Source organism: Macaca fascicularis, chromosome 10 (assembly GCF_037993035.2).
Source record: "Macaca fascicularis isolate 582-1 chromosome 10, T2T-MFA8v1.1".
Lineage (NCBI taxonomy): Eukaryota > Metazoa > Chordata > Mammalia > Primates > Cercopithecidae > Macaca > Macaca fascicularis.
Genome location: NC_088384.1, coordinates 73,451,030 through 73,478,375, shown reverse-complemented (window position 1 = coordinate 73,478,375; position 27,346 = coordinate 73,451,030). Strand labels below are relative to the sequence as shown.

The window sequence follows — 27,346 nt, the reverse complement described above, 5'->3', positions numbered from 1 at the left end:
AGGAAAAGAAAGGCCAGCTAGTTATTTCCAGGTATTTTGAAATTTAATTTTCTGAGAAGTGGACTGGAGCATCATATTTAAGGAGAGTCTTATACTAATAATTCTCTTTGGTGGACTGAAATATTAGCATACTGGCTCAAGTGGTGGTCTTCAGGCTGAGGACTGTAGTTAAGAATAAGGTATTGTATATTTCAAAATAACTAGAAGAGAGGATTTTGAATAGAATATGACAAAGAAATGACAAGTGTTTGTGGTGATGGATTTGCAGATTACCCTGGTTTGATAATTACATAATGTATACGTCACATTTGCATACATATGTATATATTACATAATGAATACATTATGTAATGATCAAAACATCACAGTGTATCCCATAAATATGTACAATTATTATGAGTCAATTAAAAAAGAAAATAAAAAGAAAAGAAAATATTATCCTCTCTGAGGAGGTGAGACTTGGAAAGATGAGAAGTGAGGCATGAAAAGAGCTGCAGTAATAGCCTTTTGGAAACTGGATGTATCTTTGTATCTTCCCTCTCCCTTATGCATCTCCCCTGCCTTCCAAGTTGATTCTGGCACAGCTACACTATGGTATGTTACAAGAATGACCGCAGTACTTTGCAGCTCTGCTCATTGAGAGGAGAAGCCCATTTCCCTACCTCTCCAAGCTTGCTGGCCTTGTGATTCGCTTTGGCCAAAAGAATGTGGCAGAAGTGATTTGTCAGTTCTGAGCTCAGGCCTCAAGAGACTTCTGCTCTGGTGTTCTTCGAACCTTTGACTGCCAAGTGGAAAGCTTGGGCCAGTTGGCTGGAGCATGAGACCACATGGAGAGGGACCCCAGTCATTCTAGCAGTCACAGAGGAAGCCATCATAAACCAGCCCGCTCTAGCTAATGTTCCAGAGAACTGCAGATGCATGAGCAAGCCCAGCGAAGATTAGCTGAGCCTGGCCCAGATCAGAATTGCTCAGCTGAGGCTAACCAAAATTGCTGACCTGTCAAAATCATGAATTAAATAAATGGTTATTATTGAAAACCACCTAAGTTTGGGACTGTTTAAAATGCAGACAAAGATAACTGATAGATAAGTCAATCTGTCGTAAGGTTTGATATTTCAACTGGAGTCCTCCATTCAAGTTCAGGTTCATTAGGCTGAGAGAAGAAAAAAGGACCAGCCTGTGCTTACCCCCAGAGAGTACCTGAACCACAAGGATGGTTCTGGAATTAAACTCGTCTTCTTGGGATATCTGGAAGCAGAAGGCCCAACCCACTATCAGAAAGAGCTGAAGGAAACTGAGAGATCATGTCATTTCTTCTTCTTGCTTTATAAATGAGGGAACAGATTTTAGAGGCTGTTTTTTGTTTTGGCCTGGGTCAAATGAAGTTTAATGGAAAGAGCTCAGGTTTTGATTTCTGAAGGCCTGAGTTCAAATTCTGCTTCTTAAACAATCTTACTTCCCAGTTGTGAGCCTTGAAGCAATTTATTTTATGTCTCCAGCCTCTGCTTCTTATTTGTAAAACAGATGTAATAAAACCTTGTGAATGAGCCCACAGGAGATCCTGGCTGGGCTCCTGGGTGACACTCAGCTGCCTGGCTGCTACACAACAGCTCTAGGATCCTGCCCTGGGATTGTACTTCATCCTCACCTGGAGGCAGCTGTAGCTGCCATCTGGTGACCACAGTGGCTGGAGCTGACTGAAGTACCAACTTTGTGGGATTTTATTGCACTGTACAAAGATTGGTTTGTCTTCCCTACAGCTGGAGCTAGGGTGCCCTCACGTCCAAATTTCATGTTTATGGAAAATGAGGAAGCCTTCCTAGTTACACATTCTACAATTAACATGAGAAACTCATTGCAGGCTGAAATCTGACAGAGTAATATTATGAATCCAGATATTCCCATCTAAGAAGCTAAAACTTTGGTTATGATTAAGATGAAAGAAAAATCTATGGATCTTCAACTGAGCTGTCTTGGGGTGAATATGCTTATTTAAATTCCTATCTATTTTATCACATTTTATGAAATGACTTCGACATTTACCTGATGTTTACTGGACTTCATATAAAATACAAATTATAGTACCAAAGACACATTCATAAAATAACACAAAATGAAATGCAAAGTAATAACAGATCACTTTTTTAGGTAATAGCCTTATAAAGTAGTTGTTTCTATCACTTAGCCATTGGGACTATGTTAAAATAGGTTATGTGTTCCTTTGAGACAAGGAGCATGTGGCTCCTATAAATGAAAAGAGCAGCAAAATCATCTTTAAAAAAAAAATCCAGCCGGGCGCGGTGGCTCACGCCTGTAATCCCAGCACTTTGGGAGGCCGAGGCGGGCAGATCACAAGGTCAGGAGATCGAGACCACGGTGAAACCCCGTCTCTACTAAAAATACAAAAAAAATTAGCCGGGCGCGGTTGTGGGCGCCTGTAGTCCCAGCTACTCGGGGAGGCTGAGGCAGGAGAATGGCGTGAACCTGGGAGGCGGAGCTTGCAGTGAGCCGAGATCGCGCCACTGCCCTCCAGCCTGGGCGACAGAGCGAGACTCCGTCTCAAAAAAAAAATAAAAAAAATACAAAAAAATAAAAAAAATCCAGGCCGGGCGCGGTGGCTCAAGCCTGTAATCCCAGCACTTTGGGAGGCCGAGACGGGCGGATCACAAGGTCAGGAGATCGAGACCATCCTGGCTAACCCGGTGAAACCCCGTCTCTACTAAAAAATACAAAAAACTAGCCGGGCGAGGTGGCGGGCGCCTGTAGTCCCAGCTACTCGGGAGGCTGAGGCAGGAGAATGGCGTGAACCCGGGAGGCGGAGCTTGCAGTGAGCTGAGATCCGGCCACTGCACTCCAGCCTGGGCGGCAGAGCGAGACTCTGTCTCAAAAAAAAAAAAAAAAAAATTCCAGCTACTTCCCAGGTCTGTGGTGATGTAGGGCCTTGACACCACTATCAGAATCTAAGCAAGAACTCATCCCATGACCCTGGCATCTTACAGAGGAGGATCCTGTGTAGGTCAAGTTCATTTGTTCATTTGCTTTTTTCTTCACTATAAATTTGAATGGTTAATTAACTTTTTTTTCTTTTTCTTTTTTTTTGTTTTTGTTTTTTGTTTTGTTTTTTTTATGGAGTCTTGCCCTGTCGCCCAGGCTGGAGTGCAGTGGCATGATCTGGGCTCACTGCAACCTCTGTCTCCTGGGTGCAAGTGATTCTCCTGCCTCAGCCTCTCGAGTAGCTGGGATTACAGGCATGTGCCACCACACCCGGCTAATTTTTTGTAATTTTGGTAGAGACAGGTTTCACCATGTTTGCCAGGATGGACTCAATTCTCCTGACCTCGTAATCCACCCGCCTCAGCCTCCCAAAGTGCTGGGATTACAGGCGTGAGTCACTGTGCCTGGCAGGTTAATTAACCTTTTAACCTCACTGGGATAAGGTAAGGTTAAGCAAAATGATTGAAAGGAGCTTTGCAAATGTATAAGGATGTTTAATATATTTTTAATTATATTAAAAGCAGTCTGTCTTCTGATTTAGCCAAATGGGGATGAAGTTGCTTCTCAGGCTCCTTAGCAGTGATCCCCAGGTGGACTCTGCGGCTGGCCTTGGGTTCAGGCTGGCAGGTGTGGATATTCTCTCTCCTAATCCCGGCCCAAAGTGTGTGTGAGTGGGCAGAGACTAGGTTCTGCTGGAACATGGATACTCCCCTGCCTCGATTGCTCCTCAGAAGTCCCTTCCCCTTTGTTCTTGAAGGCAGGTGGGCAAGTGCTCCCTCTGGAGAATTTAGTTCTTCCTAAGAAGCTGGGAAGCATAGTTGACCAAGAAAGCATCAGTGGGCTTTCTGAGCAACTCTTCCACCTCTCCCTCTCCCCGCTTTCACTTCCCTGCCAGCCTCCCTCACTATTACCTTCCCCACCCCATGTGACTGGATCTTGAGATTGACTTACGTGGTAATCCTGATCCAGACCTTTCCTCCCAATTAGATGTAATTGTCCAAGAGAGACCTAGGAACGATGAGTTTGGAAATGATTTTAGCAGCAGTATTACTTTAAATAAATAAAACATTTATGTGGTGATTCTACGGTAGTATGTTGATTGTTGGACGTGTTTGAAATGTCCTGAAAAATTCAGGGAAACATTCCAGACTATATCATTTATTGGGTAATTGGTTGCTGCTGGACATATGGCTTCCTTAGTGGCTAGAAGCCGGCCTGCCGGGGTACAGAATCACCCAGGCACGTAAACCTAGGGGCTTTAGCTCTTGACCCTCAAAGATTGTGCAAATACTGTCCCATTCCCAAAGACAGAACCTTTCTGGATTGTAGTTTATTCATATTAAAACCAACATTGGGGCCGGGCGCAGTGGCTCACACCTGTAATCCCAACACTCTGGGAGGCCGAGGTGGGCAGATCACGAGGTCAGGAGATCTAGACCATCCTGGCTAACACAGTGAAACCCCGTCTCTACTAAAAATACAAAAATTAGCCAGGCACGGTGGTGAGTGCCTGTAGTCCCAGCTACTCGGGAGGCTGAGGCAGGAGAATGGCGTAAACCCGGGAGGCAGAGCTTGCAGTGAGCAGAGATCGCGCCACTGCACTGCAGACTGGGTGACAGAGCGAGACTCCGTCTCAAAAAAAAAAAAAAAAAAAATTAATTTTTAAGGAATAAATGCAAAAACATTGCTATTATTATGGCAACTAGTTCTCCAGTGGGCTGCAGGAACTGCAAGTAGCAGGGAACAAAACAGGAGTAGGGCGAGAGGAGGGCGTGTCTCTCCCCTTTCCTATTTAGGATAGGGTGTTGTTCATCCCTCCAGGACTCAGAAAGAATTAAGGCCCTTGTAATTTTCATGTTCTAAAAACTCAATCTCATCTGTATACATTACTTGTATCTGAACATCTCCTCTTTCTGCCAAAAATTTATAGTATTGGTATATGTCCCAATCCAAAATCTCACTGTTAGAACTCAGATTTTCAGGTCTTTCTGTTAGTCTCACTTTTTCCACTGGAACACCTTCACTTTTTTCAAATGTGTCAGCAACTGTGAATAAAAACAAGCCAGAGAATAGCTAGAAAACAGAGGCTACAAGAGATAACAGTCAATTTAGAGAAAACACCGTTAGCTTATTTTCTTAAATTGTGCAGAAATCTGTTCAACTAATAGAGACAGAAGATCCATGAAAAATAGAAATTTGCAGATTTTGGGCCAGGCACGGTTGCTCGTGTCTGTAATCCCAGCCCTTTGGGAGGCAGAGGCGGGCAGATCACTTGAGGTTAGGAGTTCGAGACCAGCCTGGCCAACATGGTGAAACCCTGTCTCTACTAAAAATACAAAAATTAGCCAGGTATGGTGGTGCAAGCCTGTAATGCCAGATACCTGGGAAGCTGAGGCATGAGAATTGCTTGAACCCAGGAGGCGGAAGCTGCAGTGAGCAGAGATCAAGCCACTGTGCTCCAACATGGATGACAGAGGGATACGCTGTCTCAAAAAAAAAAAAAAAAAAAAAAAAGTGCAGATTTTTGTTTATTGGGTTCTCTAGTTCTTCTTTGCAACCTATGCAAGTATTGTATCAACTTATATCAGACTCTACAGAAGATCTTGACCAAAAAGACTCACGGAAAGGGGATATTTTAGGAGCAGACAACTCACTCTATCCATAATTTTTTTCTGGGACTAAGACTATAATACAGGCATAATCACTGCTCTTTAATTACTTCCTATGGATAGTCTGAAAATAAATATAAATATGCTTGAATACACCTAACAAAGTGTGCAGTTTGAAATATATATAGTAATTCAAATTTCACTAAGCACGTGAAATGATCTTGTTATATATAGCATCTTAAATTCGAAACTATTTTTTTTCCTCCTTCTTTCTTTTCTCAGATCCTCATAGTGCCAAAGATGTGTGTTTAGATGTTATTCTGATTACATTTAGACTAATGGTTGCTTGAATTGTTCTCATATGTGGTGATAGATACCTCCAATGTATGTACCTTACATTCATTCCTTTAGGAATTTTTGGCAGTCATCCCATATTCTAAATGTTATATTTATGGTAACTGCTTAATATTTATTGGTGTTACATTCAAATCCTCAGCAAAGGAAAGAACATCACAAAAGCAAGTAAAACAGAATTGTTTGGGGATACATATTAACGAAAATAAAAACTGAGTATAATCTTTTAAAATTATTTGGAAAGTAGCTATTAAGGAAACAGAAACTCTGTATTATATTAAAAGAATTGTATTACAACATGTTAAGAACATACACTTTTGATATTTTCATAAGTTTATATCAATTGAACTGTTATTTATTCATTTTTCTCATTCCTTGGCAGCTGTTTATTTTTAAATAAGTTATGTGGATTACTTACTATGATCTGCCACTTTCTTGTAATAACTTAGGGCAACTTCACAATTCTGTAGAACATTGATTCCTGACAAATATCTGTACCCCTAAAACACCAACAGATGCATCTTAATATTCAAGACAATGCTGTATTTATGGCATACAAATTTGGTCCCGAGAATATTCTGTTTACAAACCAAAATCATCTGGGACATGATGCTTCCTCCAGCACTTCCAAAGGTGTAATATATCAGTGCCTAAAGTAAAAACAAACAAAAAACCCCCCAAACCAGGTTGGCCATTTAAATTTGAAACTCAAACCAACGATTCCTTTTTTATTCCTAGTCCCACAATGACCCATTGAGTTACTCCGAAATAAATTTCAAATTTCACTCTCCTTTGTAAAGATGGCTGCCGTTTATTAGGGGTTTACTAATCTCTGGAGTCTGTGATAAGGGCATTGTATAAGATATTTCATTTAATCATCATAATTTCCCTATGAAGCAGATACTATCTATCTTCAATGAAAAAGTTGACTTATGAGGCTTTAAGAAACTTATAGCATAAGAACACTACATTTCTTTGACTATTAAGCTGGTGCTTTCAACTACTACACTAGAGTGAACCCCTTTAATTAATGAGTAGATTTTATTCAATGTCCATTTTAAAGAAATCAATTTTGTTCCAGAATAAAACAGAATGACCTTTACCTTAGCTTGATCATATTCCATTCCTATTCCATAAGAAGACAAAAATCCTAATGCCTAAAGCACAAAAGAAAAAACACAATTTAATCAATTTATCTCATATTTATTCTTATCTGTATGGATAAGGGATATCTTAAATGTGTGCTTCATAATTTGCATTAATTTCTTTTTTTTTTTTGAGACGGAGTCTCTCTCTGTCTCCCAGGCTGAAGTGCAGTGGCATGATCTCGGCTCACTGCAGTCTCCGCCTCCAAGGTTCAAGTGATTCTCCTGCCTCAGCCTCCCGAGTAGCTGGGACTACAAGTGCCCACCACCACGCCTGGCTATATATGGGTATTGATTAGGAGTCTATAAAAAGAGCAGTCCTAACCCCTCTCCTGTGCAGCCAGGCGGATAGCCCATCCCCTGACCCCACTGGAGATGGGAGGCTTATTCCCTGAAGAAATTAAACCAAGGAGACTTCAGACTTTGAGACACAGACACATTAAAGAATATCGGTGAAGAACAAGGCTGAAAACAGGAGTATTAGAAAAGTCTACATTCTGTATAATGAGTCTCCGGCTCTCTTTCCCAGAACTCTCATATTTATAACCCCACGCAGGAGGTATCTGAGATACCTGCTACTGTCTTACCCCAAGTAACCAATTTACCATCAACTTCCAGTGAATTTCACCTCTACAATATCTCTCCAATTCATTTCTTTCAGCACCTGCTATTGTGAGTTAGTCTCAATTCTCATGAGGACAATTGTAGTAGTATCCAGGCTTTTCTCCTCCTCTCCATTCTTCATGTATGAGTAGAGCCAAATCTGCTTGTGTCACCTTGGCCCTGTTTAGTACCTTTTAATGGCTTCCCATTGTTTTTTATTTGTATTTTTATTTATTTATTTTGAGACAGAGTCTCGCTCTTGTCACCCAGGCTGGAGTGCAATGGCCTGATCTCGGCTCACTGCAACCTCCACCTCCCAGGTTCAAGTGATTCTCCTGCCACACCCTCCCTAGCATCTGGGATTACAGGCACCTGCCACCATGCCCAGATAATTTTTGTATTTTTAGTAGAGATGGGGTTTCACCATGTTGGCCAACTGGTCTCGAACTCCTGACCTCAGGTGATCTGCCTGCCTCGGCCTCCCAAAGTGCTGGGATTACAGGCGTGAGCCACTGTGCCCAGCCTGTTTTTTATTTTTTAAATTTATTTATTTATTTTTAAAAAGATGTCATGTGACGCTAACCCATTGTTTTTTAAATGTTCTCTTGAGTATACTAAGTTGACACATTATCATCTGTAAATAATAATTTTGTAAGTTCTTTCATGTAACCCATTTCCTTTTATTTTATTGGGTAAAACTTCCAGAACAATGTAATGAATTGTGGTCATGGCAAGTATTATTTTTTTTTTTTGTTTCTGATTTTAATATGGATGCCTGTTGTGGTTTGCTATTATATATACATTTTGCTAATAATTTCAATTAAATGTTCTCCATTTACTAACTTTTAGAATCAGAAACAAATGTTGAATTTTATCACTCTATTTTCAGCATGTATTATAATTATTTATATTTTTTCTTCTTAGCATATTAATAAAATTCACTTAATCAGCATTTACTAAGCAGATGGTGCTAGGCACTGTCCTCTGCACTGCAGGTTACAGAAATCAAAAAGAAAGTCAAAGCCTGTGTGCTTCCCTGGCAGAGGGTGGAAGGGCAGAAGGAACAAACTTCGTCCCTCAAGCCCTTTTATAAGGGCACCTAGTCCTATACAGGGGGCACCACCCTCATGGCTTAATCACCTCCTGAAGGCCTCACCTATTAATAATGTTATATTGGGCATTAAGTTTCAACATGAATTTTGGAGAGGACACAAACACTCAAATCACAGCAAGTACCATGAAGAAAACTGAAGCAGGATAAGTAGGTAGAAAGTGATATGGTGCTATTTTATTGAGATTAAGCTATAAAAATGTATTCTTAATGTTGAATTATCTTAATATTTCTGGTTAAAAATCCTACTTGATTAAATTTCATGCTTTTCAATTTGCTAAAATTTTATTTAGAAACCTTATATTGGTGTTTATAAATGAAATCTGCCTGTTTTATTCTTCTGGATTCTTAAGACTTTTTAGAATGATATTTAAAGATCTTCTTTTTTAAAAATAATTTACATAATAGAAAAAAATTTATGATGGTTTTATTGTATAGAACTTCCTAGTAAAACCATCTGAGTGTAGTGTCTTTGGAGAGGCTTATCTTTGACATTTTCAATTTGTTCCATAGTTATAGGTTTAGTCAAGGCTCCTACCACATTGATATGAGTGTGACCTGTAATACCCTACAGGAGGAGCTGATTTATATTTTCTGGAAAATGTCTATTTCATCTAGATTTTAATATATTCACATAAAGTTGAATATAGCACTGTCTCATAATTGCTTACATTTCTTTCAATCTGTGGTTTTATTTTTAAATTCTCAATGTTACCCATTGGTTATTTTTTAAAAATTGTGATAGACTGGTATGTAACTCAGGGGCCCTGGGTTTTCCGGTACACACTGAAAAAGTGCCCACTTGCAACTGTTGCACTTTGAGTTGTTTCAAAAAGTTCCTGGAAGAAGCTCAGCCTCAGAAAAACAGCAAACAGTTGGATCCAGAGATGGTTGAGTAGGAGATGAACTTTGGCGAACTCTCATTGTTATCATTTTAAAAACCTGGCCCAGGGAGGAGCTTATTCTCTATTTTCTATACATGTGACATATGTAGAAACATAATCTGCCACTGCGCCTGTGCGGCCAGGACTCCCTCTCTACACACAGTGATTCAGCTGACCAGCCCAAGACATGCTCGGTTTTCACGCCTGTTTGTGGGGGCACTGCTTTGGGGCACTACCTCTGGTGTCCTCCTTACTTGTTGCAAGCAATAAAATCCCCTTGTTAAATCCTCCTTGGTTATGGGCATTGGAGGCTCACCTGGCAACAACCAAATGCACCTATTGTGTGAGTAGCAGCTAGAGTTTTGTCCCCATTATTGGGGGCATTTTAAAGAATTAAAGAATTATCTCATTTTTATTTATGAAATAAATGACTTTGTTCTCTAATTCATTACATTGATTTCTGTTTCTATGTTTACTAATCCTTTTGTCCTACGTTTATTTTGCTAGAGTTATTTTTTTTTCCTTTTTTTTTTTTGGTTTTTTTTTTTTTGAGTCAGAGTCTTGCTCTGTTGCCCAGGCTGGAGTGCAGTGGCGCGATCTTGGCTCACTGCAAGCTTTGCCTCCTGGGTTCATGCCATTTTCCTGCCTCGGCCTCCCGAGTAGCTGGGACTACAGGTGCCCGCCACCATGCCTGGCTAATTTTTTGTGTTTTTAGTAGAGATGGAGTTTCACTGTGTTAGCCAGGATAGTCTCGATCTCCTGACATCGTGATCTGCCCTCCTTGGCCTCCCAAAGTGCTGAGATTACAAGCGTGAGCCACTGTGCCCGGCCATTTCTTGTTTATTAAAACACATAAAGTTGTATATTTTCCTCTGCATCTGGCATTAGCCCTATTCCATAATTTTTACTATGTAGTATTATCATCATGATAAGTGCTTAATATGTCAGTTCAATTTCGATTTTGCTATTAATTAGGAGACTTGTAATTGTATAAAAAGTGTGACTAAGCTATCTTTTGGTCATCATTTTGTAGTTTTATTGCTTCTAGTCAAAGCTACCATTTCTCAAATAAATTGAGATTTTTCTTTGTGGAATCATTAAAAAAAATTTTTTTTTTTTGCAAATTTTTAAAAATTTTGTTTAGAATGCTTTTCTATATAGTCTTAATTTTGCATGTAGATGTAGTCAGGGAATACTTTTTTTGTCTGCCTGGATTTTCTGTCACAGCTGTTCATACTTTCATAACTTCAGTTAAGTTATGTGCATTATTGGTCCTACATGTGTCAAGTTTAATTGATATACGCAATGTTCAAAAAGATTATGTTGAGATTTGGCATTAAAACAGAAGACTTTTAGGTGCTTTGGAAGGCGTAGAACAGAGCAGTAGAGTGCAGATTTCATATTGATGAAGCAAATATTCATTTGTAAGAAGAAGGACCACAACTTCCTATTTCCCTTCAAAGCAACAGTCAAGGTCCTAAAGAAACAAAGATATGCCAAAGCAGATTAAACTTTATTACTAAATTATATGCAAAAGGATTAGCTGTCACAGCTGAGCTATGCAACTGAAGGCAGGAGAAAATGCCAAATCCCTAGGAATCGCTGAAAAACTTCATCTGTGCTTGCTGAGAAAAGTGCATTCTACCCTTTCAATTCTGAATATAAGTACCCTTGTTACAGTTACTTTGGCTGTGGAACAAATTACCCCAAAACTTAGTGTCATATAAAATCCATTTATTATGCTCCAAGATTCTGTGGATCAAGAATTTGGACAGGATACAATGGAGATAGCTTGTGTCTCATCCATGATACCGGGGCCTTAGTTGTAAAACTCCAAGGCTGGGGACTGGAATCATCTGAAGACTTGCTCACTCGCATGTCAGGCAGTTGATGCCAGCTGTTGGCTGAGACCTCAGCTGCAACTAATGGGCAGAATACCTACATGTGGCCTCTCCATGTTGTGTGCTCTCTTCATGGTGACAAGCACACTGAGAGAGCCAGACCTATATCTTTCGTGTGTGTGTGTGTGGTTTAGCCTTGGAAATGGTGTAATATTACTTTCATTAATCTTTATTGGTTGTAGTTACAAGCTCATCAATACAAAGGGAGAAAAGATGGACTCCATGTTTTCATGATATGTGTTAATGTTCTGCCACAGTATGTGACACTAGAAATCTTTCTGTTGCCGTTTTGGGGGCGGGGAAAGTTACTACAATTCTCAACAAAAACCAGACAAGTATAGAAATATCCCACTCCCTCTCAGTAATGTACAGGTCTTGCCCTATTCCATCTATTTTTTCTTCCCTTCCCTTCCTTTCCCCTTCCCTTCCCCTTCCTTCCTTCCTTCCTTCCTTCCTTCCTTCCCCTTTCTTTTCTCTTTCTTTCCCTCCCTTCCTTCCTTCCTTCCTTCCTTCCTTCCTTCCTTCCTTCCTTCCTTCCTTCCTTCCTTTCTTTCCCTTCCTTCCTTCCTTCTCTCTCTCTCTCTCTTTCTTTCTTTTTTTCTTTCTTTCTTCTTTCCTTTCTTTTGATAGGGTCTCACTCTATCACCCAGTCTGGAGTGCAGTGGTCCCATCTCAGCTCACTGCAACCTCTGCCTCTTAGTTCCAAAGGATTCTCCCACCACAGCCTCTCAGGTAGCTGGGACTACAGGTGCATGCCAGCATGCTCGGCTAATTTTTTTTTTTTGGTAGAGATGGGGTTTCACCATGTTGGCCAGGCTGGTTTCAAACTTCTGACCTCAAGTGATCTGCCCCTGCTCGACTGCCCACAGTGCTGGGATTATAGGTGTGAGCCACCATGCCTGGCCTACTTTTCCTTTTTGTAATAGAATATTTCAAATATATGAAAGTAGTCCAGGTGCAGTGGCTCACGCCTATAATCCCAGCACTTTGGGAGGCCAAGGTGGGCAGATCATTCCAGGAGATAGAGACCATCCCGGCCAACATGGTGAAACCCTGGCTCTACTAAAATACAAAACATTAGCCAAGTGTGGTGGCAGGTGCCTGTAGTCCCAGCTACTCGGGAGGCTGAGGCAGGGGAATTGCTTGAACCCGGGAGACGGAGGTTGCAATGAGCTGAGATTGTGCCACTGCGCTCCAACCTGGCAACAGAGTGAGACTCTGTCTCAAAATAAAACAAAATTAAATTAAAATAAAATAAAATAAAATAAAATAAAATAAAATAAGTAATATAATCAACCCCATGGTATCTATCAGCCAATTTAATTATCCATTATCAACTGATAGTCAAGTCTATTTATACCCACACTGATTTCCCCCAGCCATCCAGTTTATTTGAAGCAAATCTTAAGATAACATATATTTCATCTGTAAATATTTTAATATGTACCTATAAAAGAAAATCTTCTAAAATAACGTAACTATAATACCATATCCACCTAAAAGCATTAATAGTAATTCCTTAACATCATCAGTCAGTATCTACATTTGCCCAATTGCCTTATAAGTTTGTTTTTTTCTTCTTTTTTTTTTTTTTTGTTTGTTTATTTGAATTGGTATCCAAATATGATGAACACATTGCAACTGAGTGGCATATTTCTTGCCTTTAAAAAAATATTTTTAAAAAATATATATATATATAAAAATAGAGACAGGGTCCCACTACGTTGCCCAGGCTAGTCTTCAATTCCTGGGTGCAAGTGATCTTCCCGCCTTGGCCTCCCAAAATGCTGAACTTACAGGTGTCAGCCACCATGCCCTGCCTCTTAAGTCTTTTTTGATCTTTAAGTTTTTTTTTTTCTTCCATTTTTATTTTAAGTTGAGGGGCACATGTGCAGGATGTGCAGGTTTGGTATGTAGGTAAATGTTTGCCATGGTGGTTTGCTGCACAGATCATCCCATCACCTAGGTATTAAGCCTGGCATCCATTAGCTATTCTTCCTGATGCTCTTTCTCCCTCCACAACCCCCCCTCTGACAGGCCCCAGTGTGTGTGGTGTTCCCTCTCACGTGTCCATGTGTTTTCATTGAGACGGCTGGTAGGAGAGGGTCCCTGGAAAAACACCAACCAGCCTGCACAATGGGGTGGAACTGCCGGTGGGAAGCACTCTAGCAGGGACTCTGGCCTTGCAAGAGTCCCTGTTTCCTCCTTTTCTTCCTTTTTCACCCAATAAAGCCCCATCTTATTCAGCATTCAAATTGTCTGTGAGCCTGAATTTTCATGGCTGTGGGACAAAGAACCCCGTCTTTAGCTGAACTAGGGAAAAGTCCTGCAACATCATCATTCAGCTCCCACTTATAAGTAAGAACATGTGGTATTTGGTTTTCTGTTCCTGCCTTAGTTTGCTGAGGATAATGGCTTCTAATTCCATCCATGTCCCTGCAAAGGGCATGATCTCTAGTATTCCATGGTATATATGTACCACATTTTCTTTATCCATTCTATCACTGATAAGCATTTAGGTTGATGTTATGTCTTCGCTATTGTGAAATAGTGCTGCAATGAACATATGCATGCATCAATCAATTTATTTGTCCTGTAGAGTTACTCTTAGTCATTATTTTGCTGATTGAAACACTATGTTCTGTAAATTGGTAGGCAGACTTAGAGGGTTGATCAAACTTATTGTAACTTATTTGACAAGACTGTCTCATAGAAAGTACTATGTTTTCCATCAGGAGGTGCATAATTTATTGTCTCTGCTTTGTGAAACTAGAAGCCACTGATGAGCTTGCTTAGGTCTGATGTAGGGCAGACAAGCCCTAAAGTGGGGCTTAGCCTGTGAGGGTTCTTGGCTTTGCTCAGGAAAGAATTCAAGGGTGAGCTGGCGGTAGGGTGGAAGAAAACAGCTTCATTGAAGCAGCAGTGTTAGAGCTTCGGCAGTGTTACAGCTTTGTAACTGCTCCTGAAGAGCAGGGCTACCCCTCAGGCAGTGTGCTGAGTAGCAGTGCAGGGCAGCTCTGCAGTCATATTCATACCTACTTTTTTGGTTGTTTTTGTTTTTTTGTTTTGTTTTGTTTTTGAGACAGAGCCTCACTCTGTCACCCAGGCTGGAGTGCAGTGGTGCCATCTCGGCTCACTGCAACCTCTGCCTCATGGGTTCAAGTGATTCTCCTTCCTCAGCCTCCCAAGTAGCTGGGATTACAGTTGCCCACCACCACACCCAGCTAATTTTTGTATTTTTGATAGAGACAGAATTTCACCATGTTGGCCAGGCTGGTCTCAAACTCCTGACCTCAAGCAATCCACCCCCCTCAGCCTTCCAAAGTGCTGGAATTACAGCCATGAGCCACTGCGCCTGGCCTTCATACCTACTTTTAATTACATATAGATTAAGGTGTGGTTTATGCAGAAATTTCCAGGAAAAGGGTAGTAATTTCTGGGTTGTCAGCTCATTGCCATGGAAAAGGGCAGTAACGCCAGGGTGTTGCCATGGCAATGGTAAACTGACATGGCACATTGGTGGGTGTGTCTTATGGAAAGTTGCTTCCACCTCATCCCTGTTTTAGCTAGTACTCAATTGGGTCCAGTGTCCAAGCTTTACCTCAGGAATCGAGTCCCACCTCCTATCTCGGATCCACTGATTCATTAGGGGTGGCAATAAAGACATTATAATTCTGTCATTCCTTCTTCATTTATTAGCTGAAATAATTCTATAAAGAAAAATGTCACCTATACTCTATTGTGCAGAATAGGCAGATAAATACTTGACTCCCTTTATCAGTTTTCAAAATAATGTGAGTTGGTTCTTTAATGTCCCCCGAAGTGATGAATGAGTGTTGTTTCTAGGTATCATTATGAACAAATGAATTTAAATAGATTTTAGATGTTTCAGTCCATTGCCATCATTATTCATTTTGGTGCTTGATTGTTCCAGTTTTAGCCGGTGGGAGCCTATTTGAGTTGGCTCCTCTATCCCTTGGTCATGACCCTAATTTCCTGACACCATCCTTCCTATCAGGTATGATAAGATATTTTAAGATCGTCTTGTACATTTCTTCCCCCCACCTGGAATTTGACATTTTCCAGATTGCTGGTCCCTTTTTAGTAGAAGAGGACTTCTGGTTTTTGCTTTAAAAAATAATTGTTTTGAGAGGAGAGGGTTAATATCTAAATTTAACTTTTAAAATATTTTTGTCAAATTAATCAATGCACGTGTATTAAAAGTTAAAATTCTGGCTGCGCGCAGTGGCTCACACCTGTAATCCCAGCACTTTGGGAACCAAGGTGGGCAGATCATGAGGCCAAGAGATCAAGACCATCCTGGCTAAAATGGTGAAACCTCGTCTCTACTAAAAATACAAAAATTAGCTGGACGTGGTAGTGGGGGCCATAGTCCCAGCTACTCGGGAGGCTGAGGCAAGAGAATCGCTTGAACCTGGGAGGCGAAGGTCGCAGTGAGCCGAGATCACGCCACGGCACTCCAGCCTGGGCAACAGAGAGAGGCTCCTTCAAAAAAAAATAAATAAATAAAATTAAAATGGTTCTGAAGAGCAGTTCAACCACTTTTAATGATTTCAACTGTTTTGATAATTACCATTGTTACTACTCTAGACAAATTGCTGTTGCTTAATTTACATATTTCACACATTATCTATGGATGTGCTATGGTAGATGATGATTTAGATCATCAGTGTCACTTCCTCATGGTTCCTCCTCATCCCTCTCAGTAGAGTCATTTTTGGTCAGAACAGAATTGTAAAAGTCTGCTTGGGTGTTTCTAGTATTTGCAAGGTTCTACTCATTTGGAACTCATGATTTCTGTCACCATTCTTAGAAGTTCATTCCACACACTTATGTGTGCCATTGGTAATATGCCTTTCTTTCTATCCTTCTTATTAGCAACACTCTAGTCTTAGCTTTTCAACTTACTAGTCGAAGAAGTATTTAGGAGGCCGAGGTGGGCGGATCACTGAAGGTCAGGAGTTCAAGACCAGCCTGACCAACATGGCAAAACCCTGTCTCTACTAAAAATACAAAAATTAGGTGGGCATGGTGGTAAGCCTGTAATCCCAACTACTCGTGAGGCTGAGGCAGGAGAATCACTTGAACCTGGGGGAGACGGAGATGGCAGTGAGCCAAGATTGTGCCACTGCACTTCAGCCTGGGCAACAAAGTGAGACTCCATCTCAAAAAAAAAAAGGCATTTGAAACCCATAGGGTCACGAGCAGAATCCTGTAGAGTACTTCAGAGACCTGCTTTCACCTTAACATTAGTTCATTACTGTTAGCACTCTCCAACTGCCATTATCAAGTCCACATTTTTATTTTTCCATCTAGTTCGTGAGAACATCATGTGAGACTGTAAAATGTCTTCCAAAAATCAAAATACATCAAGATCTTACAATTCAATTAAAACAAAAGTACATCATTTTTTAAGTTTATTATAATTTCAATTATATTTATTACCATTTCCAGTACAAAGAACTCCTTAAATTTGGAAATTGACTATGGAGTTCATTTCCTAAACACATTATAACTCTAACATGCAGTTTATAAGCATAACTTGTGTCATTTATTTAATATATACACCAAAAATAAAAAATATATATGTATTTGGCCGGGCGCAGTGGCTCACGCCTGTGATCCCAGCATTTTGGGAGGCCGAGGTGAGAGGATCACTTGAGGTCAGGAGTTTGAGACCAGCCTGTCCAACATGGTGAAACCCGGTCTCTACTAAAAGACAAAAGTTAACTGGGTGTGGTGGTGTGAGCCTGTAATCCCAGTTACTTGGAGGTTGAGGCAGGAGAATCATTTGAAGCTGGGAGGCAGAGGTTGTACTGAGACGAGATGGCACCACTGTACTCCAGCCTGGGTGACAAAGCAAGACTCCCTCTCAAAATAAACAAACAAATAAATAAACATATAAATAAATACTCTATGATTCTGCCAATTCCTCTGATCGCAAACATTCCTCTTTTAGGAAAGTGGACCATAAAGGCTGTTTCTGCCAATAGAAGGCGTCTGGGATCCTGGTACTCCTCTAACCCTTGTAATATATATATATAAATGGCTAAATTGGCTCTTTTTAAGGATATCTTCTGCCAATATTAGATTTTTATTTTTCTTGCAACTCTTGGCAATTTTTGATTCTGCTCAATTTAGAATCTAATTTAGTTATGCAGAAACATTGATGTAAACAAATATACTGACCTTTTTTAAATAAGAAAATAAAGATACTGTTCTATTGAGTTGGGGTTATATTTTAAGATACTTTCACCAACAGTGTATCCTTTTGTGCAGTGCCTAGCAAACTATTTGGCCTGATCCTCCTGGAGAAATCTGTGAGCTCAGGAAGTTGTGAAATGGGTTGTATGAGAGTTATAGTTCCATTCTGTGACTGGGGAGGGGCGTATTCCTCAGTATAAAGCTCACTCTTAAATGTAAAGAATAAAACCATGCTTTTACCAGCCTCAATTCATCAACCCAGGGTTACACTTCCACTCTCTTTAGCAGAAAACTAACAATGCGTGATTTTGAATTAATTCTCTGGAGGGCTGAGCTTTAATTTAATTTTTAAAATACTACTTGAAGTGTGCCAGGACACTAGAGGAAGTCTTATGATCTTATGGGTTATCGTGTAGTAAATATACTGATTATAGTAAGCACTGTCCTATACTTTTTTTTTTTTTTTTTTTTGAGATGGAGTCTCGCTCTGTCACCCAGGCTGGAGTGCAGTGGCGCGATCTCGGCTCACTGCAAGCTCCGCCTCCCAGGTTCACGCCTTTCTCCTGCCTCAGCCTCCCGAGTAGCTGGGATTATAGGCGCCCACCACTGCACCCGGCTAATTTTTTGCATTTTTAGTAGAGACGGGGTTTCACCGTGTTAGCCAGAATGGTCTCAATCTGCTGACCTCGTGAACCGCCAGCCTCGGCCTCCCAAAGTGCTGGGATTACAGGCATGAGCCACCGCGTCCAGCCTGTCCTATACCTTAATACTTGGGCATTGTCACTTACCAACTTTAGTCCAATTTTAGTATTCGGTCCTTTTCTGAGATAAAGGTGAGATAAAATGATATGGATTACAGAATGATTAAATCTTAATCCAGAAAAGAAAAATGTTGTGAATTGAAAGAGAAAGCGACGTAATAGTGATGATACCAATGACACTATCAGTGGTTTGTAAAGGTCAAGTTCTGCAAATTGTTTGTAAGACTTGTTTATTTTTCCTTTCCTTTTTTCTTCTGGAGACAGAGTTTCACTCTTGTCGCCTAGGCTGGAATGCAATGGTGCAATCTCGGCTCACTGCAACCTCCACCTCCTGGGTTCAAGCGATTCTCCTGCCTTGGCCTTCCAATAGCTGGGATTACAAGCATGAGCCACCACACCCAGCTAATTATTTGTATTTTTAGTAGAGACTGGGTTTCACTATTTTGGCCAGGCTGGTCTCGAACTCCCGACCTCAATCTGCCCGACTCGGCCTCCCAAAGTGCTGGGATTACAGACATGAGCCAGGGCTCCCGGCCCCTGTAAGACATATTTCTGAACTTAACCATTATGCTGTGTTTTTAAGGAATTGTTACAGTGGCTGGGATTTAAATTAATAGAGTTAAGAGTTAAATTCAAATATTTTACTGTACTCTAAAGTAAATTACTCAAGTTCCATAATAACAATTTAAGCATTAAATATTCCTCCTTCTACTTTTTATATAAGAAATTATTATTAAAGGAGAAAAAAAGATTAAGCAATTTTCCTTTAATTACTGCATGAAGCTTGAAAGCACCTGTGATCATTACTTTTAGCTCAAATTGCATACCAAACAAAAGTGTGAATCAACCCTAATGAACAACTCAGGTACTGTCTGTACTCTTAATACAAAAAGAGCATTAACATCAAGAAGAAATGCTCAATGCAGGTAATTCTAGAATTATCAAAATGATCATTAGGTGGATACTAAAAATATTTATTTTCTATAGTAGCACAGTGCTAATAACCTATAGTCCCTCTATGAATGCTTCTGTATTTTAATTTAAAAAAATTTTTTGGGACAGCATCTCACTCTGTTGCCCAGGCTGGAGTGCAATAGCCCCATCTAGGCTCACTGCAACCTCTGCCTCCCAGGTTCAAGTGATTCTCCTGCCTCAGCCTTCCAAGTAGCTGTGATTACAGGCATGTGCCACCACATCCAGCTAATTTTTGTATGTTTAGTAGAGACGGAGGTTCACCATGTTGGCCAGGCTGATCTCAAACTCCTGACCTCAAGTGATCCACCCACCTCGGCCTCCTGAAATGCTGGGATTACAGGCATGAGCCACCACACCCGGCTCTATAATTTAAATTTGGAATAAATAAAGAAAATGTGGAATCTTTGTCATTAAAATAGAATTATTATAGAATCATAAAGCATGATAAAATAGGCAAACACTCATATCTTTCTCTTTTATATGTCAGTGATGTTTATTTTTACATGATAGAATGAATTTTTTAATAATCCACAGCAAAACTATTTTAAACTATGTAACCAAGGAAGTGTATACATCTAAGTTAAATATTTTTTTTTCTGATATCAAAGGTAATACATACCCATGAATAAAACATTTAGAGGAAAAAAAACCAGAGAAATATTTTTAGAAAGAAAATAGGTGGCTCATGCCTGTGATCCCAGTGCTTTGGAAAGCTGAGTTTGGAGGATCACTTGAGGCCAGGAGTTTGAGACCAGCCAGGGCAACATAGTGAGATCCTGTCTTTAAAAAAAAAATTAACAAAATATTAGCCTGGTGTGGTGGCCTGTGCTTGCAGTCCTAGCTACTTGGGAGGCTGAGGTGGGAGGATTGTTTGAGCCCAAGAGGTTGAGGGTACGGTGAGCCATGATTGTGCCCCTTCACTCTAGCCTAGTCAATGGAGCAAGATCTTGTCTCAAAAACAAATAAACCTAGAACACAATCGCCACATATAGTACCACACTTAGAGATCACTGCTATTAAATTAAGTTTTAAGGGCAATACAATGCAAATGAGTAATTTCTCTCTTCTTTCTCTCTATCTTTCTTTCTTCCTTCCTCCCCTCCCCTCCCCTCCCCTCCCCTCCCCTCCCCTCCCCTCCCCTCCCCTCCCCTCCCCTCCCCTCCCCTCCCCTCCCCTCCCCTCCCCTCCCCTCCCCTCCCCTCCCCTCCCCTCCCCTCCCCTTCCCTTCCCTTCCCTTCCCTTCCCTTCCCTTTTCTCTTTTTATTTGAGGGACAGGATCTGGTTCTGTTGCCCAGGCTGGAGTGTAGTGACATGGTCACGGCTCACTGCAACTTCGACCTCCTTGGCTGAAGTGATCCTCCCACCTCAGCCTCCCAAGTAGCTGGGACTACAGGCATGTCCCGGCACATGCCAGCACTCCTGGCTAACACTTTTTTTTTTTTTTTTTTTGTAGAGATAGGGCCTTACTATGTTGCCCAGGGTAGTCTTGAACTCCTGGGCTCAAGTGATTTCCCGCCTCAGCCTCCCAAAGTGTTAGGATCGCAGGCATGAGCCACCATGCCTGGTTGATCAATTTCTTGGTTTTTTTTGAGACAGGGTTTTGCTCTGTTGCCCAGGCTGGAGTGTGGTGGTGTGAACACAGCTCACAGCAGCCTTGACCTCCTGGGCTCAAGTGGTCCTTCTGCCTTGGCCTCCTGAGTAGCTGGTACCACAGGCATGCACCATCATGCTCAGCTAATTTCAATTTTTGTAATTTTGTAGAGACAGGGTTCTCATCATGTTGCCCATGCTGGTCTTAAAATCCTGGGCTCAAGCAATCCCCCTGCTTCAGCCTCCCAAAATGTTGGGATTACAGGCATGAGCCACCGTGTCTGGCCATTTTTGACTCTTAAAGCAAATGAGATTTCATCCAACCTTCTTGTTTGGCAAATTAACAAATTTCCTATCGAGGACAGTTCATCAATATTAAGGAGTGAGTGAGTCTTTATAATTCTAATTTCTACTTCCTGGATGAGAAATGAGAAATAGAAAAAATATATAACTAATCTACCTCCAGCTTGGGAAAGTATAATATTTTATAGGACATCTTCTAGGGTATGATTGTTTGAAATTTCCTCTATTTCCACCATTTTCATGAAGACTATTCCGTTAATTAATAATTATTATTTGAAAGATATGGTATCTCTGAAAATCAATTTAATGGACTCTGTTTATAACCTTAATTGCTTTCGTTGCCCTTATCTGGATTTCCTTCAGTTTATTTGAATTTTTGCAAGGTAAACCACTGAAGGTGCATGAAAAAAAGTAATTCTGCCTCCTTTCCTCCATCCAGCTTTCCTTTGTACATAGCCAGAAGTTGCATTTCTTCCCTCCTGTCTCCTTAATGCCACTTTAATAGGAATTCCTATGTTTTTGTTCTTGTTATTGTTAAATAGGGTCCCTACCAGACCTCTGGCACTCCAGGCTCGTCTCATCTATTATATTTCAGTATTTCTGATTGTTCTTCCCTTTCCCCTCAGAGATAGTAGATGTCTTCATTCTCTCTTCTCTCAGTCTCGCTGTCTCTCTCTCATTCTCTCTCTCTCTTTCTCCAGTTTCTTTACCCACATTTCTGTTGCTATGTTGTCCTCACAGTTCCCAACACTTCCAGCAGTGCGGGCAGGATTTCTGTACCAGGCTGGCACAAACAACCCAAGAAGAAAGGTGGTCACTGGGCCAGCCTTATTAGAGAGCTGTAGTCAGGATGGCCTGTGGCCAGTCTGGTCCTAGCAACCAGCCATCAAACTATTGTTTGTGGCACAGAAGCTCTTTAACAAGTTGTTCTTTGCACAAGGAAATACACCAACTGCAAGGGGACTTGCTATTGGAAACAGATTTTGCTATAGTGGTGACAGGGATGATAGTCAAAATATAGAACTGAATCCATCAAAGCACTGGAATTTAATCCAGCTATAGTGCTGGGGGCAGGATCCTGGAGTCTCCCTGCTTATCCAGATGTTAACACTATGCTTGCTAGATCATGGGAATTTTGGGGTCGGGGAATTCTAGTGAGGAATAAGGGTGGATGTCAGGGAGGGCATAAGAGAGGGTTGAGCAGATACTTTTAAATCAATCAATATCATAGTATTTTAGTATTTTAATAAACAGAGGCCGTGTGTGGGGGCTCAGCACTTTGGGAGGCCAAGGAGGGCGGATCACCTGAAGTCAGGAGCTTGAGACCAGCCTGGCCAACATGGTGAAACCCCGTCTCTACTAAAAATACAAAAATTAGCCAGGTGTGGTGGCACAGCCTGTAGTTCCAGTTACTCAGGAGGCTGAAAGCAGGAGAATCTCTTGAACCTGGGAGGTGGAGGTTGCAGTGAGCCAAGATCACTCCACTGCACTCCAGCCTGGGCAACAGAACGAGACTCCGTCTCAAATAACCAAAACAAACAACAACAACAACAACAAACTTGTTCAGCTGAATTTTGTATACCAGGTCAATGTCAGCCTTTTGGGCCATAAGTTTGTCCTCACTCATTTTCTGTCTTCTGGTTCTCCTTGAGACCAAAACTCACATATCTAAGTAAATATCCCCATTTTACAGAAGAGGAAATTGAGCCCCAGAGAGGACAAGTCATTAGGGGCCAGCTGGAGCTGAGATGTAAAGCCAGAACTGACTGACCCCAAAGACAATGCTGTTGAGACTAAAATTGTTACACAACAGTATTCATTAATGTTCTTTAACATTTGCTAAGGACTCTTGAAGATATTTTTTAGTTCTTACAGCAACCTTGTGAAGTAATGTGGGTATTACTATCAATCTCTTTTTACCCTAAGATAATAGATATAGGTTTGGGAAACCTAAGGTTTAGAGAAGTAACTTCTTCAGAGATACTAAAAGAATAAACAAAAGATGGAAGAGCTACTAAGTGGTAGAATATATGGACTCACATATGGTCAAAACTTCTGACTTGGGAACCTCTTCTCTGCCACCACACTATGCCACCCTGAAGTCTGTAACTGTACATTTCTTAGAGTACCGTCTCAACAATGCCTGCTTTTCTCTGCAAAGATGACTGTAATAATTCGTGACCAGTGGTTAGACATTTAGAGTTGTTCCTCCTGGCACTGGGTTGGCACTCAGCCAATTACATTCTTCCACATGATTCTCCTTAAAACCAAAGGCAAAAAAAGAAACAAAAAATGGCAAGCAACTGATGGTCACTTAACTGGGATTTGAGGATATTTGTGGCCATGTGATAACCACACTACTTAGAGTAACACTAGCTAGATGTAACTGACTAGATGTAACTACATTAGCTAAAGTAACACAAATTAGACGCAATAACCACATTACCTAGAGTAAAACTCCAACTTCAACTCTAAAATCCATGTGTTTTAGGAACCATTCATGTAAGTTTGGAACTTCTTTTCTGGGAGTAATTAATATTTCGACCTTGTATCAAATGCTTTATTTATATACAAACAAGTGAAATCTTTGATATTTCCTTTATCCAATATTCTAGACTGAGTGTAAATGTCACTTCTTCCTTGAAACACTCTTTACCTGCCCTAGGCAGAACTAGCCAGACCCTCTTCTGTGACTAAAGCACTTTATACGTACCTTAACTATAGTCCACCTAAATTGTGCTGCTATTATTTGTATTTCAGGTTGACCTAGGAGGACTCTGACCTAGTAATCTTTTTCTGCCCATTAACTACATTATGTTTGACACATAGTAGCTATCCAAGAAACAATTGTTGACTTATTAACTAATGTATACACACACTAAAAAAATAAAATTCATGTTGACATAGTTTGGAAAGAAATTAAGTGTTGCCTTTTTTAGTGGTGGGAGTGAGGGTAACATTTGGTCTTTAGCGATACCATTTTTAATGGAGGAAACTGTTATCTGTGGTAACATTTGGTCTGTCTTGGAACTTTATATTTTTGATTAAGCAAATATGGGGAATGAAGGTTTAATAGCTCTCATATTTTATTATAACATTTACAAATCTGTTTATTGCATTATTTCACATGTAATTTCAATAAAGAGTCCCTGATGTAAAAGCAGTATTCGGCAACTTAATTTAAATGATGATGATTTAAATAATTTAAAATGATGATGTCGGTCTGTATATATTAACATGGAAAGACATCTATGATACATTGTTAAGTGAATAAAGAGCAAGTTAGGAAGGAGCAACTAAAGTATTAGCTCGTTTTTGTAAAAAAAAAAAATTCTATGGAGTCTTGGAAAATATTCCAGAAGAATAATATTGGAGTAATAATATTATTTATATCCTCCTCCTTGCTTAAATCTTATATCCTTTAACAAATATCTCCCTAATTCCCACTCCTCCCACATTTCCTTTCTCTATAATGAAAGATTACAGTGTTCCAGGTATGAAACTGTCTTCCCACATTATTTTAATCCTCACAATAACTCCATAAATTCACTTATAATTAATTAATTCCTTGTTCAACTTATAATTCTTGTCCCAGGCACTGTGTTAAATGGTAGAGATATAGCAGTGAACCAGAAGGATGCAGTACCCAATGTTTCATCATTATCTTAACTTTACAGATGAAAATTAGTGAGGTTGCCCCATCCACCAGGGGTCTTCCAGTCCAACTTCTGGTTCAACTAAACATACAGACTCACAGGACACCCATGGGCTATGTCGCCACCAGTGTATGAAGACAGGTACGGCATAGTAACCACAGTATGCCAACAGGGCAGCATCTGGACTTTTTTTCTGTGGGAATTCTTTTTTTTTTTTTGGAGATGGAGTCTTGCTGTGTTGCCCAGGCTGGAGGGCAGTGGTGCAATCTCAGTTCACTACAACCTCCGCCTCCCAGGTTCAAGCAATTCTCCTCCTCAGCCTCTCAAGCAGCTGGAATTACAGGCATGTGCCATGATGCCCAGCTAATTTTTGTGTTTTTAGTAGATATGGGGTTTCACCATGTTGCCCAAGAAGTACTACCTCCATCTGGTATTTATAGTTCATGATCTTTTCTCCCAATTCAAAGGCAGTTTGCCAATCAGAGGTCATTTCTACCAGAAGCAAGGTTAACTAAAAATATAGTTGGCACTTTATTCCTATCAGATCACCAGGGAAACAGAACTAGAGAGTGAAACAAAGGTCAAATTTTCATGCAGAAGAAGGTGAAAGGGTTTTGTAAAGTAGCTTATTCAATAAACAAATGAAAGAGTAAATTCAGACTTAGGTCTGTCTGACTCCAAGTCTAGCTTCTGAACTTCACTGGATAGTAACAAATGTGATCTCTGGGGGAAAAGCTTTTAGATTACTTTCTTTTTCATACTTTCTGAATTCTCAGATTTTTTTCCATAATCAGAAAAAAAGATTTTCATTGTAAAGACTACAGCAACATGAAAATATGCTTTTGCTATAGCATTAAGTGAAAGTAGCCAGAAGCAAAATGATACATGCAATTGCCCCGTGATTAGGATGATGTAAAAAGAGAAACGCACAAAGAAAGAAGCCAAGCAGAAGTACAAAGCAGTCCTAACAGTAGTTGAATCAAGATGGTTGGCTTGGAAAAAGCTTTTTTTCTCCTGTTTTCCAGATTTTCTATGAAATGGTGATGTTATTCTTGGAATAAAATGGAATGCATTTATTAAAATAGAAAAGGAATTACATTTAGCTTATAAAATATTTGAAATGTAAAAATCATGCAAACATATCACCCTAAGATAATATATATAGTTTCATATTTCTACATATAGGTGAATACATTTTATATAAAATTTAGCTGTTGGGGGTTCGGAAGTCCCAAATTATCTGAAAACACATGCATGGTCATGGACAATAGAAAGGTGGATTAGAAAGCAGTTCTGTTCCATTCCCAAAAGTCACGCATGGAGCTAGAACAATTTGCCCAGGGCGGCTTCTGCTGCACTCCTGCCCTGACACCACTGTTTCAGTGCATTACGGTAACCTCCCTAGACTGGGTTCATGCAGCAGAGCTGGAATACTATTGCTCAATTCCTTTCACATGCTGTCTATAGTTATTTCAGGATAGAGCTATTTAAGGTTTCATTTTCCTTCAAAACTCACGTTTTGGGCTTTACATGATCCTTCTTTAGCCAAGGACTCATATAATTGGATAGCTGCTGTTATATTTTGCATGCCAAAATTTCCAAATAGCAAAGCGTCAGCCATTTTCTCCATAGCTTTCAAGTTTCCCATGTCAGCTGCTTTGGCAAAAAGTAGGTAGGCTCTGTTTCAAGAATAGGAAGTCAAGTTTGATTTTCAAAAATGAAATTTTCTTCTCCCTCTTCAATACTTTTCATACTACTTCTCTCTAACAAGCAGGAACCAGTTGTCATACAGTTTAGTGAAGTTCATTACATCTCTAGATCAGTAGATTTTTTTCATTCCTAAAGCAGTCCTAAGGTTATAATTTCAAATATATCTCACAAACAATAAAGCTACTAAAAAGGAGAAATATATAAGATACACCATCTTATGCACTGATACAGAAATATGTAAGATACACCATCTTATACAGTGAGTAAGCTTATACACTGAGTAAAGTGAAAAATTGAGGAACTTATCCTAAAATAGGGAACTCTCCCATGGCCACCACCATTATTTATGAATATTTGTTTTATAAAATAAATTCTGAAAAATAAAAGAATAATCAAAATTGGAATGTAACCTCTAGGAAGTTGCTATCAGGAGTATGATGATCCCTTCATATCTTAAAATAATTTGCTAAACAGAATATATTCTTCAACACAGCAAAGTCAGACTCTTTGGAAAAGCAATAGTGA

The 27,346-nt window shown here is 40.1% G+C and overlaps 1 protein-coding gene across 4 annotated transcripts in view; it reads right to left on the bottom strand.

Moving 5' to 3' along the window:
* The window catches only part of SEL1L2 (SEL1L2 adaptor subunit of SYVN1 ubiquitin ligase), a 138,311-nt gene that overhangs the window by 32,401 nt on the left and 78,564 nt on the right, over positions 1-27,346 (bottom strand). For 3 of the 4 annotated variants that reach the window (XM_074004747.1, XM_065521850.1, XM_065521851.1), the window contains 6 exons: positions 26,628-26,790; positions 7,061-7,114; positions 6,548-6,607; positions 6,376-6,457; positions 4,885-5,039; positions 3,946-4,002 (listed from right to left, as the gene is read on the bottom strand). In XM_074004747.1, coding sequence (XP_073860848.1) covers positions 3,946-4,002; positions 4,885-5,039; positions 6,376-6,457; positions 6,548-6,607; positions 7,061-7,114; positions 26,628-26,759 — 540 coding nt within the window. In that variant the 5' untranslated portion in view covers positions 26,760-26,790. The remainder of the gene's footprint in view (positions 1-3,945; positions 4,003-4,884; positions 5,040-6,375; positions 6,458-6,547; positions 6,608-7,060; positions 7,115-26,627; positions 26,791-27,346) is intronic. The other variant, XM_045364083.2, reaches the window with a different exon arrangement.